The sequence below is a fragment of the Felis catus genome, chromosome F1 (assembly GCF_018350175.1).
Source record: "Felis catus isolate Fca126 chromosome F1, F.catus_Fca126_mat1.0, whole genome shotgun sequence".
Lineage (NCBI taxonomy): Eukaryota > Metazoa > Chordata > Mammalia > Carnivora > Felidae > Felis > Felis catus.
The window spans coordinates 31,776,445-31,794,947 of NC_058384.1; the positions used below are offsets into that span (position 1 = coordinate 31,776,445).

At 37.6% G+C, this 18,503-nt stretch overlaps 1 protein-coding gene and 1 pseudogene across 8 annotated transcripts in view; both read right to left on the minus strand.

Moving 5' to 3' along the window:
• RCOR3 (REST corepressor 3) overlaps positions 1-18,503 on the minus strand; it is a 53,487-nt gene that overhangs the window by 20,911 nt on the left and 14,073 nt on the right. For 7 of the 8 annotated variants that reach the window (XM_003999327.6, XM_003999326.6, XM_006942801.4 and 4 more), the window contains 4 exons: positions 17,718-17,879; positions 15,928-16,052; positions 15,094-15,172; positions 4,558-4,776 (listed from right to left, as the gene is read on the minus strand). In XM_003999327.6, the coding sequence (XP_003999376.2) occupies positions 4,558-4,776; positions 15,094-15,172; positions 15,928-16,052; positions 17,718-17,879 (585 nt within the window). The remainder of the gene's footprint in view (positions 1-4,557; positions 4,777-15,093; positions 15,173-15,927; positions 16,053-17,717; positions 17,880-18,503) is intronic. The other variant, XM_019821851.3, reaches the window with a different exon arrangement.
• On the minus strand, positions 1,054-2,373 carry LOC102899732 (annotated as a pseudogene).

Sequence of the window (18,503 nt, forward strand, 5' to 3'; positions counted from 1 at the left end):
GATTAGTGGGGAGATAAATATAAAAGTATAGTAAATGCTAAAACACCCAACCTAGACTTGGAGGAAGAGAGAGAAAGGAGTAAGTGTTTTGTATATGTGTTAGTGGGTGTGGGTAGTGGGGAAAATAGGGGATGACACCTAAATTTAGTTTTAAAGGATTAACAAGAATTAAGCAGGGAGATAAGGTTGGAGCAGGAAATGCCTTCCAGGCAGAACAGCAGGTAGAAAAGACAGGAAAGCAGTTAGGCTGGGCCAGAACAAAGAATTTGAATCTTGCCTAAAGACTAAAGGAAACTTTCTGAAGAACTTTTAAGCAAGGGAGTAAATGTAACCATATTTGTCTTTTTAGAGCAATAATTCCAGTTATAATTTGGAGAAGGGGATAGAGTGAAGACGAAAATTAATCTAACAAGCCAGAGAAGAAATACTGAGGACTTCAATTACCACAGCAGGAAAGAAGGGGTGATGGTGGTGGCACACAGACGGATAAAATAAATAACTTGGAAACAAAATTAAGATGTGCTTGTAAAAAGCTGACAGGGGAGACTCAGGAATCAAGGGTAACTCCAGTCACTGGCCTGAATAAGTGAGTGTACGTGGTGCTGAGACAGGGAATGCAAAACGAACAGGTAACTGGAGTGGGTAAGGGAGAAGTCCGTTTGGACACTAGGAGATGGGTCTGGGATATAAAAGTAGTAGAATTTATAAACCCAAGAGTGCAAACCTTTACTACGTCACACATCAAAGGACTAACCAAGAAAGGAGTTTAAAGCTTTAAAGAAGGTCCTTCATAAAAATCAATAAATATAAGCTATAAGTGAAGTAGTAGTGTCAAGGATAAAGTATAAATACAGGTGACTGAGTACCTTTTATCCCTTCATTATTTAAAAAAATTTTGAGCACTTGGGCACCTGGGTAGCTCAGTCAGTTAAGCATCTGACTCTTGATTTTGGCTCAGGTCATGAACTCATGGTTCGTGGTTCAAGTCCACATCAGGCTCTGTGCTGGCCGTGCAGAGCCTGCTTGGGATTCCCTCTCTCCCTCTCTCTCTCTCTCTCAAACTAAATAAAAATAAACTTAAAAAAAATAAAACAAAAAATAAAAAAACAAAAAATTTTGAGCACTTTTAAAAAATTTTAACCATGTTAACCAAAAAAAAAAGTTGAACGACTTTCATACATCAAAACTGGGTTTTCCTTGGCTTTAATACATTAAAATGACATAATCCAATCTAACTCGTGTTAACACTTTCAGAGACACAACGCAACTGGAAATACTTTTGCCATTCCAGTGGATATTTCCAAAAAGCAAATGCCTATGGGTGCTCCTGCATCTTCAAAAGAAAAAGAAAAGAAACAGAACCACATTTCTCCAATGATGGCTGTATTTCCCACACTGCAGAAAAACAATAAAAATCATCCTCAAGAGTTTCAATATGTATTGTAACAAAGATTTCACTCCTTCAGTTTCCTTGCTGACTTCTTAGATCACTTGATTAGAAGACTGCTTTCATTGCTTTTTAACTGCTATTGGTACTTGGTGGGATCTAAGTTTTAAACTTCTGTAAAAAACATTACAAGCTATTTCATGTAATTTAATTTTGGGCTGAATATTCTTCAAAGGACTTTATAAATAATACAATATTTTAAATGAATCCCCAATTCACTTGTCTTTCTACCATATTGTTGCTTTCTCCAACTTTATCAACAAATGATCTAGTTCCATGTAAATTCAAGAGGAACCCAGGGACTGGCACTCTTCTAATAAAGCCAGTGACCATAGGAAAGAAGCCCCTGAAAACAAGAAACAAAATCAATAAATTTCAAAGATCATGCCTACCGAAGGGCCAACCAACAAGGACAACAAATATACCACCCAGGAAAAATCCTGTAGCTTTCATGTTATGTTTTTGGAAGAAGACTCTGAATGCAATTGTAAACCAATTGTAAACCAATTGCAAAAGCCAAGCTAGTCACAAATAAAACATTTCCAATAGCCAGTAGTGCTTTGTCAAATAAGAGAATCATTCCAAAGAACAGGAAAAATACTCCATATCCTGTTAATCCCACTCCAATTCTCTGGGTGTCCGGTAAGGAGATCATGGCTGCAACGGTGAGAGCAGTTGCAACAGAACCTCGGGGTGCCCAGGGCGTGAAGCAAAGTCAAGAGAAGCTCCAGGAAGCAGCCCAGGCAAGAACCACCACATCTTCTGGAAAGATGCAGCCACTCCTACCCCAGCTTTAAGACCACTCAAGCCATTTAAAAAAATTTTTTTTTCAACGTTTATTTATTTTTGGGACAGAGAGAGACAAAGCATGAATGGGGGAGGGGCAGAGAGAGAGGGAGACACAGAATCGGAAACAGGCTCCAGGCTCTGAGCCATCAGCCCAGAGCCTGACGCGGGGCTCGAACTCACGGGACCGCGAGATCGTGACCTGGCTGAAGTCGGACGCTTAACCGACTGCGCCACCCAGGCGCCCCGACCATTTTTAAAAATATTACAGACAAAGTGTTTTAGAAGTTCTCTAAGGAGAAGGGGTGTTGTAGTTTGGGAGATGGGAGTCTTACATACATTCACTGTTCAACTAAAGGCTAAGCATTCAGTCAAAAACATGCTACCTATATTAGAGAGTCCAGCGTCAGAGCAGTCAAAGGAAAGGAAGTCTAAGAAGGAAGAAGTGGTTGTCAGTGTCAAATATTATTGAGCAGTAACAGATTCAAGAGAAATAAGAACCAAGAAGAGGGCATGAGATCTGGCAACTTGTTAATAAACAAACTTGAGATTGCTTTTGCAGAGGTAGAATTAGGACAGTGTATGGGGCAGAAATTAGATTGGGATGGGTCAGAGAATATGTGATGATAAGAAAGCAGAGGAAGCTAATATGGTAGATATTTATTCAAGAAGTCTGTTGGAGAAGAGAAGAGGAATGTAAGAGCAGTTTGGGGAAATAACAAGGGTCAAAAGATAGAGAAATCTGAATGTTTGGGATACAGAAAAACGATCTTGCTCCCACACTATACTGCTGCAAGATTCTTACATTTTATATACAGTGGTATAATATTAACTCCAAGGAAGCATATTGTAATACTTAAGCAAGGACGATTATGGTAGGTTGAAGAGGCATACTGTAATCTCTAGGGCAACTACTTAAAAGATGCGAAGAGATATAGTTGAAAAATGTAAGTAAGATCATGTCACACTTCTCTTTAAAATCCTTCAGTGATTTCCTAACTCATGATTAATTTTACATTTCTTAACATAAATTCCTGTCTGCCTGTGCTGTAACGTGAAGGCAAGTAGAAATTAACGAAGAGCTTTAAGATGAATGATTCTGATCATACGAGTATTTTAAGAAGATAACACTGACAGCAATGTATAACATGGAGCTGCAGAGAAGTGGATAGTAAGGACAATCAACAAGACAGTTAGGGTTGGATAAGAGGTGGTAAGGGCCTGAACAAAGGTAGTAGTGATGGGATTAAAAATGAGGGGACTGATTTAAAGAAAATTTCTCAGATAAAACTTACACAACTTGGTTACCACTTGGGTTTGTGTGTACTGGGGGATGTGATAATGGCAAGGGATAAATCAAAGATGATTCTCATGTTTCAGTAAGACAGAAAACAGAAAAGAAATCTTTAGGGGATAGATTAGATGCCTAGCAGGTAGCTAGAAATACAGCAATATAGAGCTTGGGAGAAAAGTCACAGCCTGAGAAGTAGATTCAGCTGTCACTGGCATGTAGTGTATGGTTGATACAGACCAAGAAAGTACAGACTTGGAAGAGTACCTAGATCTAAGAGACAGGGAAAACAACAGAGACAAATAAAAAGAGGAAAAGGTGACCGAGAAAGGCCAGAGACCTAATGACAACCATTAACTGAGTACATACTATGTGCGAGGCACTGCTGTAAGCATTATCATGTATTTTCTTATTTAATTCTTCCCAAGCATCATATTGTTATCCACATTTCAAGATGAAGAAACTGAGTTAAGAGTTAAACAGCTCCCCTAAGGTTACACAGGAAGTAGACGATGTAGGTGGGGTTAAAATTTAGGTTCACTGATCCTATATCCTTACTCTTAACCATGATTAACCTAATTATGATGAGAATACATTTATAATACCTCGGTTGCTACCACTGGTAATAATGATGAGGAGGTGAGAGCAGCCAGTACTCACTGAGCATTCAAAATGTGCCAGACGCTTCTCAACAACCTACGTGTAAAATCTCAAACAATTCCCAACAACTTGCAAGAGAAGTAGGATTATTACCCCCAATTTCATAGATATAAAACTGAAGCTCAGAGAGTCTATTATTTCCCAGTATCACAGAGCTAACAGGTAGTGATGCTGGGATTCAAATCTAGAATAGACAGAAGCATCTTTGAATTTGGAAACAAAGTAAATTTTAAAGACTGAAACTTATGTAGCTGAGAAACAGGTAGCTGAAACAGGTAGCTGAGAAAACGTGCAAAGAGCTGAAGTTCACTGAGGTTTCAAAAGGGGATAAACAAAATGGATAGGATCATTAAAAATGATTTTTATGAAATACCTGACGTTTTAAAGAGATCAGCTCCATGTCCAGTTGCCGCAGGATGGTGTTGGCTGCATTGGGACTACAGGAAACTGCTACCACATCCTCCTGGGTTAAATACATGCCCTTAGGTGGACGGCACTTGGAGCGCTGAGAGTGATGGCGGTGTTGTAAACTCTGATACTCTCTCCTTCCAAGTCCAATCTTGCTGGTTTGGACAGGCTGTTCAGTATTGCCCTAGAAGGATAAAGGTAGAGTAACAGGTTATTTCATTTTCACGCACAAATAACCTGAAAACAGTCTATTACTAGAAGTATCTGCTGCACTAAGTACACCTAAAAAAGACTTCTAACCCATTACATCACGTATGAGTACACACGCAGCACTTACCAACGGGGGGAAAAAAGTATACAACATAATGCATCCCTGACCCAATCTACTCAATAAAATGTTTGGTTTCCAGCCCAGAGGCCTATAGAGGACTATGAACAAATGAAAAAATAAGTTGGACTCTAAACTATTATTCTTGTTTGCTTCAAAATAGAATACCATTTCCCTCAGCAATAAAGGGCCAAAAAAGCTATAACTTATTAAGTGCAAAAGTATTTTAAGAAATTAAAAAGAAGCAAGTTAGGAATTATGACAAGTGGCCAATAACATTTCATTCTCACTTTAAAGTTGTTGAAAGAAAAGTAGGCCCCTAAAGATTAAAAAGGACACAGAATTATCTTTTTATTTTTTTATTAAAAAAATTTTTTTAATGTTTATTTTATTTTTGAGAGAGAGAGAGACAGAGCATGAGTGGGGAAGGAGCAGAGAGAGAGGGAGACACAGAATCCAAAGTAGGCTCCAGGCTCTGAGCCATCAGCACAGAGCTCGACGCGGGGCTCGAACCCATGAACCCTGAGATCATGACCTGAGCCGAAGTCGGATGCTTAACCGACAGAGCCACCCAGGCACCCCTCTTATTTTTTTAAATGTTTATTTTTGAGAGAGCGAGCGAGTGAGCAGAAGTGGGGGAGGGGCAGAGAGAGAGAAGGAGACACAGAATCTGAAGTAGGCTCCGGGCTCTGAGCTGTCAGCACAGAGCCCAACGCAGAACTCGAACTCAGAACCGTGAGATCATGACCTGAGCCAAAGTCGGACACTTTAAACTTGACATTTCTAAACTCTAAATCTATTTATCTGTGAATAAAATATGATGTGAATTTGTATTTTGGAAGAGGTTAAGACAGTCCTAATAATAATGACCATGAAATGTTAAGTAGGATTTCATTGTTACTTTCAATATTCTTAAAGTGTGACATAAAAATACAATGTTATTCTGTGCTTCTGAGACAGGAATCCATTTGAAACTGCCCATTAGGTTGAATGGCACCTAATTTCAACTGAACAGATTTAATGCTCCAATTCTTTTTTTTTTTTTTTTTAATTTTTTTTTCAACGTTTATTTATTTTTGGGACAGAGAGACACAGAGCATGAACGGGGGAGGGGCAGAGAGAGAGGGAGACACAGAATCGGAAACAGGCTCCAGGCTCTGAGCCATCAGCCCAGAGCCCGACGCGGGGCTCGAACTCACAGACCGCGAGATCGCGACCTGGCTGAAGTAGGACTCTTAACCGACTGCGCCACCCAGGCGCCCCTAATGCTCCAATTCTTTAGAAAAGGAATCCAAGGGGATAAGTGAGTATGCAGGAGCTGGCACTTGCCTAACACCCATGCTTCAATGGATAACAGGTGTGTCACACTGGGGGACATCTATGTGGCTCAGTTGGTTAAGGGTCAGACTTCAGCTCAGGTAATGACCTCACTGTGAGTTTGAGCCCTGATCCGGCTATGTGCTCTCGGTGCAGACCCTGCTTTGGATCCTCTGTCTCCCTCTCTCTCTGCCCCTCCCTTACACTCTCTCTCTCTTAAAAATAAATAAATTAGAAAGAGAGAGAGAGAAAGAAAGAGAGAAAGAAAGAGAGAAAGAAAGAAAGGGCCTCAGGTTGATAGGGCCTTCAGACATTTAGCAAAAACAAATGCAAAGTGTCTCTAGAAGAATGCATTTTATTTATTTTTTCTTAAAGTTTATTTATTTTGAGAGAGGGAGAGCATCCATGTGCATGTGGGGGAAGGGCAGAGAGAGAGAGAAAGAGAATCCCAAGTGGGCTCCGTGCTGTGGAGCTTGAACTCACAAATCCGTGAGATCATGACCTGAGCTGAAACCAAGAGTCGGATGCTTAACCAACTGAGCCAACCAGGTACCCCTTAGAAGAATGAATTTTAAACCCACGTCTCAAAAGTTTTCCACAAGTATGTTCCAAGGAAAATGAGCTCCCAACCACAAACTGCAAACAAGTCCCATGAGTGACAGACAGCAGAACAACAGAATTAGATCTGCAAAGATTGAAGATATTAGAATTACTGGATAAAGAAAATACAACGTGTTACATGTGCGTAAAGAAATAAATGACAGAATTGAAAATATGGAACATTCTTTTATGAGTCTATCAGAACTGACTAAGCAGATATGCAAAAGAACTGAATAGAACATCTAGAAATTAAAAAAAATAGTATAAAGAAGATTAGAAATTCCGTGATTAGAAACTCAGAAAATTAGACAGAGCTCAGAAGAACAGCAGCAACTGCACACATGTAAAAATGACCATAATGCAGTACAGAAATATGGAAAGACAAAAAGATGGAAAATGAGATGGTTAAGAGACATGTTAAAGTCCATTAAAATGATTCCCAAAGGAAAGAATAGGGAGAATGAGGAAGACATAATATTCAAAGAGGCAACCAGTGAGAATTTTACAGAACTTAAGACATAGGATTTAGGAAATACAATGAATCCAAAACAAGTTTACAAAAAACAAAACAAAACAAAACAAAACAAAACAAAACAAAACACAACAAAAACACCAACAACAAAAAACCCCAGCTCCACACAGATACATTAAAGTGAAACACCACTGGGGTGCCTGGGTGGCTCAGTTGGTTAAGTGTCTGACTTTGGCTCAGGTCATGATCACCTGGTTGACAAGTTCGAGCCCCGCGTCAAGCTCTGTGCTGACAGCTCAGAGCCTGGAGCCTGCTTTGGATCTATGTCTCCCTCTCTCTGTCTGACCCTCCCTGCTCACACTCTGTCTCTCTCTCAAAAATAAACATTAAAAAAAAAAAAAGTGAAACACCGTTAAGACAAAGTAGACATGTGCCTGTGTGGCTCAGTCAGTTAAGCATCCGACTTCAGCTCAGGTCATGATCTCACAGTGTGAGTTTGAGCCCCACATCAGGCTCCGTACTCCTGGTGGTGTGGAGCCTGCTTGGGATTTCTCTCTCTGCCGTCTCCCACACCACACACGTGCCCGTGTTCTCTCTCTCTCTCTCTCAAAATAAACTTAAAAAAAAAAAAAAAAGACAAAGAAGAGACCATAAAAACAGAGAAAAAGACAAATTACCTCCAAAGGAATGATAATTAGCCTGACAGCAGACTTCTCTGCAGCAACAATAGAAATGAGAAGCAGTAGAATATTATATTCAAATAATTAACTGTCAACCTAGGAGTCTAATCCCAGCAACCAGGGTTTCAAGAACAAGAGAGATATAGACATTGTAGACATACCAAAACTAACTGTGTTTATAAGTAACAGATTCTCACAAATTTAACTTGTAGAAGATACATATACTTCAGGACAAGGGGAAATGATTTTTGAAGAAATGTCTAAAATTCAAGAAAGAATAATGAGTAAATTTTAAACACGTGTATAAATGTAAATAAAGAACAACTATATGAGATTTTAAAAAACAAGATGCAACTTAAATTAGACAAAAATAGCATATAAATGAGGAGGGTAGTGAATAAAGTCAACACATTCTAAGGGCCTTGTATTAATCAGAAAGTCATTAATTTAGATTTTAAGTTAAATATGCAGGAGAGTGTCTGGGTGGCTCAGTCAGTTAAGCGTCTGACTCTTGGTCTCAGCCCAGGTCTTGATCTCAGGGTCTTGAGTTCAAGCCCTGCATTGGGCTTCACAATGGGTGTGTAGCCTATTTCAAAAAACAAAAACCAAAAAAGCCTCCACCAAGTTAAACATGCAGGAAAATTTTCCAGGGTACACAATAAGAATAGAAATATAGAAACATCCCAAACTAGCAGAGACTAAAAAAATGGAACAGGAATTGCAGTCTTAATGCCAAAAAAAAAAAAAAAAGCAAGCCATGAAGAGAAACAAAACTAGAAAAAACAAGTCAAAAGGTAAGAACAAGAAAGAACAAAAATACACATAGATCAGTGATTCACAGAGAACACTGTTGAAATGCTGAAAGAAAATAATAGAGATACACCAGGTAAATACTTAATAAATGAAAGATACCAGGCAAAATAATCTTTAAAGCAGAACACATTACAAGAGATGAAAGGGTCATTACATATTGATAAAAGGTTCAATTCAACAGCAAGATAAAATAATTCTAGACTTCTATGCACCTAATAATAGCTTCAAAACATAAAATATCACAAAAACATCACTTCTCAATTAATTGATCAGTAAGCAGATAACAAAAACCATGCTAGCAAGGAAGCAAGCAGTAAGAGAACATAGACTTCAAGCACAGAACGGACAAGCTACAATTAATAGACACAGACAGAATCCTGTAACCAAAAGGGTATATATTCTTCTCAAGCACATAAGGAAAAACATTTCTGAATATTCCATATTCTAAACCTGGAGGTTTCAAAACATGTCATCAAAATCCTCAACATTCCAGTCACTGAGAAGTGGGGATCTATATCCTCTCCCCTCGATTCTGGATCAACTTCAGTAACTCACTTATAACCCACAGAAGTGATGCTGAATAACTTCCAAGGCTAGGCCAGAAATGGCTGGATAGTTTCCACTTAGTGCTTTTGGGATGAATGCTTTGGAGAAAACCAGCCCATGGTAAAAAGCCAGATCACTCAGATCACTCACGGGCCATCAGGCTAGAGAGGAATGCCAGCTGACAGCTAGCATATCAACTACCAGTCATGTGAGCAAGTTGAAAACCTTCAATTATACTCTAGTCGATGCTGAAACATAAAAACCATGCCCTCTACAATTAGGAATAAGGTAAAAACATTTGTTATCATAATGTTCTTTTCAACATAATAATGGTGAACCCAGCCAGTTCAATAAGGGAAGAAATTAAAAGGTAGGTAAGAATTGAAAAGAAATATTACTATTATTTTCAGATAACATAAATACCTTTGTAGGAAATGTAAACTTATCTACAAATAAATTACACAAAAGTTTCATCTCTCCCTATTTGTATATCTCCACTTCTATATGTAGATTCAAAGGAATATCTAATATGGCTTTTCTAGGAATTGTTAAGCCTCAAGAGCAAAAGTCAAAGAACTTACTCTTTTTGTTTTATTTAGTTTTGAGAGAGATTGAGATCGTGCGCAAAAGCAGGGGAGAGGCAAAAAGAGAGAGAGGAACACAGAGGATCTGAACACCAAGCAGTGGGACTTAACCTATCAGCTAACAAGACTTATTATAAAGATATAGTAATTAAGACAATGTGGGACAGGGGATATTTAAGTGACAAGCAGACTAGATAGCCATGTATATACAAAACCTCATGTATGATAAAGCTGACACTGCAGACCAATTAAAAGAGATAAACTCACTTCCATATTAGAAAACAAAAATAACAATGGATTTCTACCTGACAACATGAACAAAACTAAATTACTAACAGATCAAGGACTTAAGTGTAAAAAGCAAAACTTTAAAATTTGAAGAATATAAAAGAACATTGAAATTTGAATATTTATACGCTTCTGACAAAATAGGTGTTCACCAAAACACGTAAAGAGAGTTAAAAGATAAACCACAAACTGCTAAAAGATATTGCAACATGCTTAACTAAAGGATTAGTATCCAAAATACATAAAGAATTCAATATGAAAGAAAACTTTTATATTCTGTCTTAAAAGACAAAAACCCAACAGAAAAGAAGATAAAAAACAAACACAAATAGCATTTTTTTCTAAAAAAGACACAATAGACAGAAAAATATTCAGCGTCATTAGTAATCTGATGAAATTGAGAAGACAACACCATTTCATATTACCATATCTGTAACATTTTATAAGTGATTATGTCACATATTGGCAAGTGGCTAATAAGTACCCTATGGTCCAAAAGAAATACAACTGAACTTGAACAATGTAGGGGATGGGTGCACTGACCTTCCTTATAGTCGAAAATCTGTATGTAACCTTTAATTCCCCCAAAACTTAACTACTACTAATAGCCTACTGTTGACCAGAGCCTTATTGACAATTAACACGTTTTGTATGCTGTATATATTATACACTGCATTCTTAAAATAAACTTGGCTAGAAAAAAGAAAATGTTATGAAGAAAATAAACCTTACAGTACTGGATTTATTGAAAACATCTGCATGTAAGTGGACCCACAGAGTTCAAAACCCATGTTGTTCAAGGGTTGACTGTACATCAAATGTGGAAAATGGTTTGCCATTACCCAGTAAAGCTGAACATGGTTATACCCTAGAATAATTCCATTCCAAATACTGCTAGGGTATTATTCCGTCAAGTCACTGGTGGCATTTTGGTGGGAAAAATCTGTGCTGTGCATTGCAGGAGAGCTGGTGGGCATGCCTTTCCCACCACATACCGGCAGTGCTCTACAATCATCGTAATAACGAAAACCCCTCCATAATTTCTACATGCCCCTTATGGGTGCAATATTAAAACCTGCTAAACCTGAGAAGCTCTGTTCCAAAAGAATGCTTAAAAAAAGTTTTTTTAAGTGTTTATTTATTTTTTGAGAGAGACAGAGCATGTGGGGGGGAGGGGCAGAGAGAGAGGGAGACACAGAATCTGAAACAGGTTCCAGGCTCTGAGCTATCAGCACAGCTAGGCAGGTTTGGGAAGAAAGAGAATTCCAGAAAAAGAGAGAACCAACATAACCACAGGACAAAAGCCAGGGAACTAAAAAACTTATCTAAAACACTGCTAGTAATTTGAAATATGTGGGGTGGGGTAGGGAATGCCTCACTAGAGAGCTTTGTGTTTTATCCTAATCCTACAAAGCCATGAAAAGGTTGCCAGCAGTAAATTTGGTTTTCAAAAGATTGCTTCAGTAATAGGGTTAAAGAACAGACTGGAAGGGGTGGTGGGAAGAGTCTGGAAGCAAGGAGAGAAGACAGAACATTCCAGTAATTCAAAGAGATGAAAACCTGAAAATAAGGCAATGGCATACAACATAAAGAAAAGGACAAAATTTATTCTTGAGAGAAAAAAATTAAAAACAATGACAAAACAAACAGAATTGAGAAAGTATAGAATAGTATAGTTTAAAATAGTAACTGAAAAAGAAAAAAAGTCACCAAAATTGAGACACAACAGTTTAAAAAGTAGACAAGAATCGCGGAATCGTGTTACAAAAATCAAAGAACAGATTTTCAGGAAGAAGGGAGGGGTGAGTTACTTGAAATGATAAAGAAAGCACAAGTAGAATACAATGAACAATCAATCACTGGATATGGCAGTTAGGTCACTGATGACCTCTGTCCATAGTTTCAGTGACGTGAAAAGATAGAAGCCTGACTGAAGCAAAGTCAAGAGTGAAGTAGTTACTAAGGAGGAGAGTTTCTTCTAGACTGGTAGAGAGATACTTATGCTTTTCTATTATTTTTTACTTGAGTGAGAGCGAGCGAGTGAGTGCACACAAGCAGGGGAGAAGAGCAGGGGAGAGAGAGAGAGAGAGAGAGAGAGAGAGAGAGAGAGAGAGAATATGAATGAATGAATCCAAAGCAGGCTCCACACTCAGTATAGAGTCTGATGTGGGGCTCGGTTGTGGTGGGGCTCGATCTCATGACCTCAAAATTGTGACCTGAGCTGAAATCAAGAGTCAGATTCTTAACCAACCAACCAACAGAGTCACCCAGGCACCCCAAGATAGTTATGCTTTTAAACAGAAGACCTGGACATACTTTTGAGCTGCAATGAAAAAGCTGAGGGGCATCTGGGTGGCTCAGTTGGTTGAGCATCAGAGTTCAGCTCAGGTCATGATCTCACAGCTCGTGAGTTCGAGCCCCACATTGGGCTCTGTGTTGACAGCTCAGAGCCTGGAGCCTGCTTCAGATTCTGTGTCTCCCTCTCTCTCTGCCTCTTCTCCACTCATGCTCTCTCAAAAATAAACATTAAAAAAATTAAAAAAAAAAAAAAGAAAAGGCTGAAAATATGGCATAGAGAGGGATAACTAATGGAAAAAGTTCTAGATGTGACATGAAAGGATAGACAGGATCAAACAAGCAATGGAATTATATAGCACAAGGGAAGGGACCTTTGTTACTGTGTGAGACAGGCATTTAGGCAGACTTCATTCAGTAAATGTTCCTGATATCATTTCATACTGACAGATCTGTAACATTTTTTGAAAGTCTGATCACCTCAAATACTGACAAAGTGGACAATGAGTACTGTGTAACGTGCTAGGAGATACAAGATACACAATGTAACTCAGTCCCTGACTTCAAAAACTTTGCTGGAATGTAAGGGAGCTCCTGCTTGATATTTTCTCTGTGGAGTAGAGAAGTTCTCTGCTGAGATTTTGGGCGGGGCAGAAGCGGTAGATGATGTATACAGAAAACCAGCAACTTTTATTCAGGATTTATTATGTCCTGGGTACTCTAAGTGATTCTATACATATTACCTCTCTGATTCCCAGAACAATTCTTTTTCATTTTACCAATGGAAAACCTGGAGGCTGAGAGTTTAAAAACAGGCATTAAGGACTACACAGAGACCTGAAGCTATTTTTTCTAAGTAGCAACAATTTACATGATTGTGCCATGTTCTCCTGCTGTGCCTCTCAGACCAAGGACAGCAACTGAAGAAGCAGTGTGGGTTTACAGGGTTAGGGAAGGTATGCAAAATAGGGACATGGGGACTTAAAGATACTAGGAAGAGAGCAATTTAAGTAGTTGATCCTTGGGTCTATAGCTCAGGGAAACAAGGCAGACTTGGAAAAAAATTAAGGAATCAAGTAATTTGAAAACATTTTGCAGTAGTAAGAAAATTAGTTACATATTAAATTGAGGCAAGAGTAGGATCCTTAAGTTGTCACTGATGAGAATTTAAGATGATGGCCAAGGGCCAGGACAGGCCACGGCAGTGAGTTCCTTAAGAGGAATAGGAGTCATTAAACAGGATGAGGTCACATTCTGTCTCCCAATTTCAATATTCACCATTCCACAGCTGTCTATAACACAATCTTTTACCCTTCAATATTGGGTCTATTTTGTACAATTACATAATTCCTTGCTTTTATAAATGAGTGTGTATAACAATTTAGCCTTTGCTTGGTAACTTTAAGTCATCATTATTATCATTTTGAGGAATATGGGTGCTTTTCTAGCTGGGGATTCTTCCATCTCTTCCTTTGAGGCCGCTTTTAATTTTCACTGCTATCAGTATACCACTACTACAGACAGTCCCCAATTTATGATGGTTCCAGTTACAATTTTTCAACTTTATGATGGTGTGAAAGCCACAGGCATTCAACAAAAACTGGACTTCGAATGCTCCTTTTCCCAAGCTAGTAATACGCAGTATGATGCTCTCTCGTGATGCCGGGCAGTGGCAGTGAGCTGCAGCTCCCAGCCAGCCACGCAATCACGAGGGTAAACAACTGATTCACTGACAGCCATTCTATTTTGTCCTTTTGGTACAGTATTCAATTACATGAAATATTCAACACTATATTATAAAATAGGCTCTGTACTAGATAATTTTGCCCAACTGTAGGCTAATGTATGTTCTGAGCATGTTTAAGTTAGGCTAGGCTAAGGGATACTGTTCGCTAGATCAGGTATATTAAATTTCATTTTTGACTTCAATATTTTCAACTTACAATGAGTTTATTGGGATGTAACCCCATTACAGACTGAGAAAGATCTGTAATTTCTAATTTGCTATAACATGGAACAAAAAAAGTATTTTCAAGAAAAACTGTGTAACAAAACCAGAAAGCGTAATTTTACACTATACTATACTTATATCATCTGAGGGTGGTTTTCTTTTCTCTGGATTAAAGACTAGGGATTGTGGCAGGGCTTTTATACTTCTAAGTGGATGAGATAACCCAGCAATTTTTTTTTTTTTTTAATTTACTTATTTTAAGAGAGTGTGCACAGAGGAGGGGCAGAGAGCAGGAGAGAGAGAATCCCAAGCAGGCTCCTTGCTGCCAGCACAGAGCCTGACGCAGGGATCGATTTCACCACCACAAGATCATGACCTGAGCCAAAACCAAGAGTGGCATACTTAACTGACCGAGCCACAAGGTGTCCCCCCCTGCCAACAATTATTTAAACTATTGGCTAACTAGGAGTTCTAGATATTACTTTTTTTTTTCAAAAACCTCTAACACTGAAACTTACTACTTCTTATGCCATTATATAAAAATGTTTTCCTTAACATGAAATACGATTCATTCCTTTTTGCATGGATTTGTAGAACAACTATAAGTACTCTAATGATCATCATTACCTCTTTCTTGGCTTCTTTTTTTGGATCATAATCACTATCATTTCCATCCATTGGGTGTGTTTCTTCCACATCATCATCGCTGAGAAGAAACAAAGATCAGTAAACTTAATTCCATTTTTATTCTATTCCAGGGCTCTTATCAAATTGCAATACACCTTGCCAATAATCTCACTAAATATTTCCCAACAAAACATGAGCTGTCTTTGGGAAGATGAGCTTCTATAATTTAAATTTCTGTAGTATTTGGAAACATTGATCCTTTTGGGCACATATAATCATTTTAGCAAACATTTCTACCTAAAAAGCAGAGACCCAATAGGAAAAATATTTAGAAAGAGTATCATTGGGAAAGAGAACACATATATTAATTTGATATAATACTCATGATTTCAGTTCTCCAGTTGGAGGATAAAGACAAACACCAGGAAGCAAAATGATTTTATATCACCAGAAAGTGGTGAAATAATGTGGATTTCAATTACTCAGGTTACTGTACTCAGGCAAGCCATGTTCTAGAGGATATACTTCTTAATGTATTCTAAAATATGTATTGAATACAGCAATACTAAAAGAAAGCCATCATGAGTACAGTTAAACACAGCTCCAATGTAACTCAGCTGCAAGTTTGCTGGCTATGACTAACAGTGAAAGAGTTGCAGAAAGTTCTTGCTCTTAAGACTTCTGATCACTCAACTCTTCCTGTCAGAGCAGAAACATGAATGTAAGGTTAAAAAGTATTTACAATGTGTTGTGATAATTTTTCTTCCTTGGGAAATGTAAGCAATCCAATCCAATGTCCCTAACAATATAACTATATAAAAGCATCCAACCTACCTGTCACCCTGATTATGTCTATTGGCTAGTTTACGAGCCTGGCGATCCATCAAGCTTGTCCTAGATCGAGTTTTTTTCCAGGAATAGTAATATTTTACAAGGCTAGCAATTGTTTTATCTGGAAGCTTGAAAAAAAAATCATGTCAATATCAGCAAGTTTAATTCATAAACTGATTAACAGAATGAATAATATTTCTGATATTATTCTTTGATACTTAAAGTGATAGATGAAAAATATTTTCATGGGTACCTTTATGAATTATAGAACTAAAAAGTGCTGTTACAGTCACAGGAAACCGTCACACCTGTGTCACTGACATTTCTGAATGACTATTCCTATTTGCTCTGGGGGGGAGGGGAGAGAAGAATGTCACAAACTAACATGGTAACAATGCACCTAGATGTCCCTCAGTATGATGTTAGCATTTCATACATATTTTCCTTAAAGAGTTACTTTTTCCCTCCTCTATAAATTGGAATTTTTAAATTGATACATAATTAATATACCAGGAAATTCACCCATTTAAAGTTTACAATTCAGTGGTTTCTTTTTTTTTAAAAAATTTTTTTTCCAACGTTTTTTTATTTATTTTTGGGACAGAGAGAAACAGAGCATGAACGGGGTAGGGGCAGAGAGAGAGGGAGACACAGCATCGGAAACAGGCTCCAGGCTCCGAGCCATCAGCCCAGACCCTGACGTGGGGCTCGAACTCACGGACCGCGAGATCGTGACCTGGCTGAAGTCGGACGCTTAACCGACTGCGCCACCCAGGTGCCCCATACAATTCAGTGGTTTCTAGTATATTTGCTAAGTTATGCAACCATCACTCTTTAATTCCAGACATTTCCATAACTTCAAAAAGAAACCCCATACCCATTAGCTGTTACTCCTTGGTCTTCTCTTATCCCAGTCTCTGGCAACTAGTAATCTACTTCCCGTCTCTATGGATTTTCCTATTTTGGACCTTTCATATAAATGGAATCATACAATATGTGACCTTTTATATCTGGCTTCTGTCACTTATAATGTTTTCAAGAAAAGCTATTCAATTCTTAACAATGAATTCTTTTAATCATTTTGTTTTAAATCCAGGTTTTAAGATGATAAATAATACAGACTTTAGCTACCAAATAAAGTCTTTGGGTATTAAAATGACTAATGATCATGCACTGATTTGTCATCCTAGCAAACAAGGATACGCACTCCCAATAAAAAAGGCTCTCTTCAGTTAATGGAACACACTTATATATATTTGTAAACATTATATAATTTTTCATCCATTCATCCATTAATGCAGCAACTTCTCAGGTTTATATTATTTTGACACCATACTAGAAATTTAAAAAATAGAAATAAAGGGTTTTTCTCCTTAAAAAAAGGCAACAGCACCTGTGCAATATTGAAATACAGAACTTTAAAAATTAATTTTCATATCCAAAGGAATATAAATTAGAAAATAAAATCCTAATGTTAAAAAATGAAACATTTAAAAATAAAATTGAAATTATGATTTTTTCCCTAGAACAAGCACATTTAATAACTCTATTACACATACATTTAAGCCAAAACAAAACATGACTTATAACGAAATAGCACATTAACTGTCATGCTTTAGAATGGCTGTAGAAAATAGGACCATAAGCAAGTATATAGGTATTTTAAATGTCAAATATTTTTAAAAATGGAAATTAGACTGAAAACTTTTTTGTATTTAATAATCAGAAAGTGTTTAATGATAGCATAAGATATCTTTCAGGTATGAAACACAGTAAAACCAAAATTACCATACCATTTGCTGAATCCTGTGAAAGCTTTTCCCATGAAAACTAAAGGCTTGTTCAAACAGGACTTTATCTTCCACTGTCCACTCATCCGGAAAGGGAGTGAAATTAGGGAGATCAGCAAGGGACTTCTCAATGTTATGTTTATGCCAGAACAACATGCCAAGTGCCTTTGAAGAGAAATCATTCCCCTTTGGTTTTAATGGACTTATGTTCCATCACACTTAAGAGAGTTAAACACAAATTAGGTTAAAATCTTAAGCCTAAGACTTCAACTGAAAATACACTCACAGTTTGGGGCTTTTAATCAAGGATGCCCAGGTAGCAGACCTCATTTATTTATTTCTTTTAAAACAGGGCCTCAGAACAGTGAATGTTCTTACATACCACATTTGCTGCATGATCTAGGAAAAACAGTGAGCTGAGGAGAGTGACTATAATTACTAAGGCAGGTTTGTAGGCTCATATCAAGACTCTGACCCACGTTTACTCATTTGTCAATGTGTAGAGAAAAACATGCTATAAGGAAAAATATCTAGTAAATACGGGAATGAAACTATCAATCATAACACAAAACTAGAAGTGTTCAGTCAAAACATAGTCATGTTTTAAGTATTAACCTTTTAAAAGTATATCACCGGCTCAATAGTTCCAAGGAGTACCTCAATTGCAACCTTATTATTTACCATATATATTTCTTAAAGTTCTTCATTATCATAATATACACAAAAAATTTTTATGAGGCATATTAATAACTCCAATGACTTGTTTACCAAATCATAAGAAAGCATGAA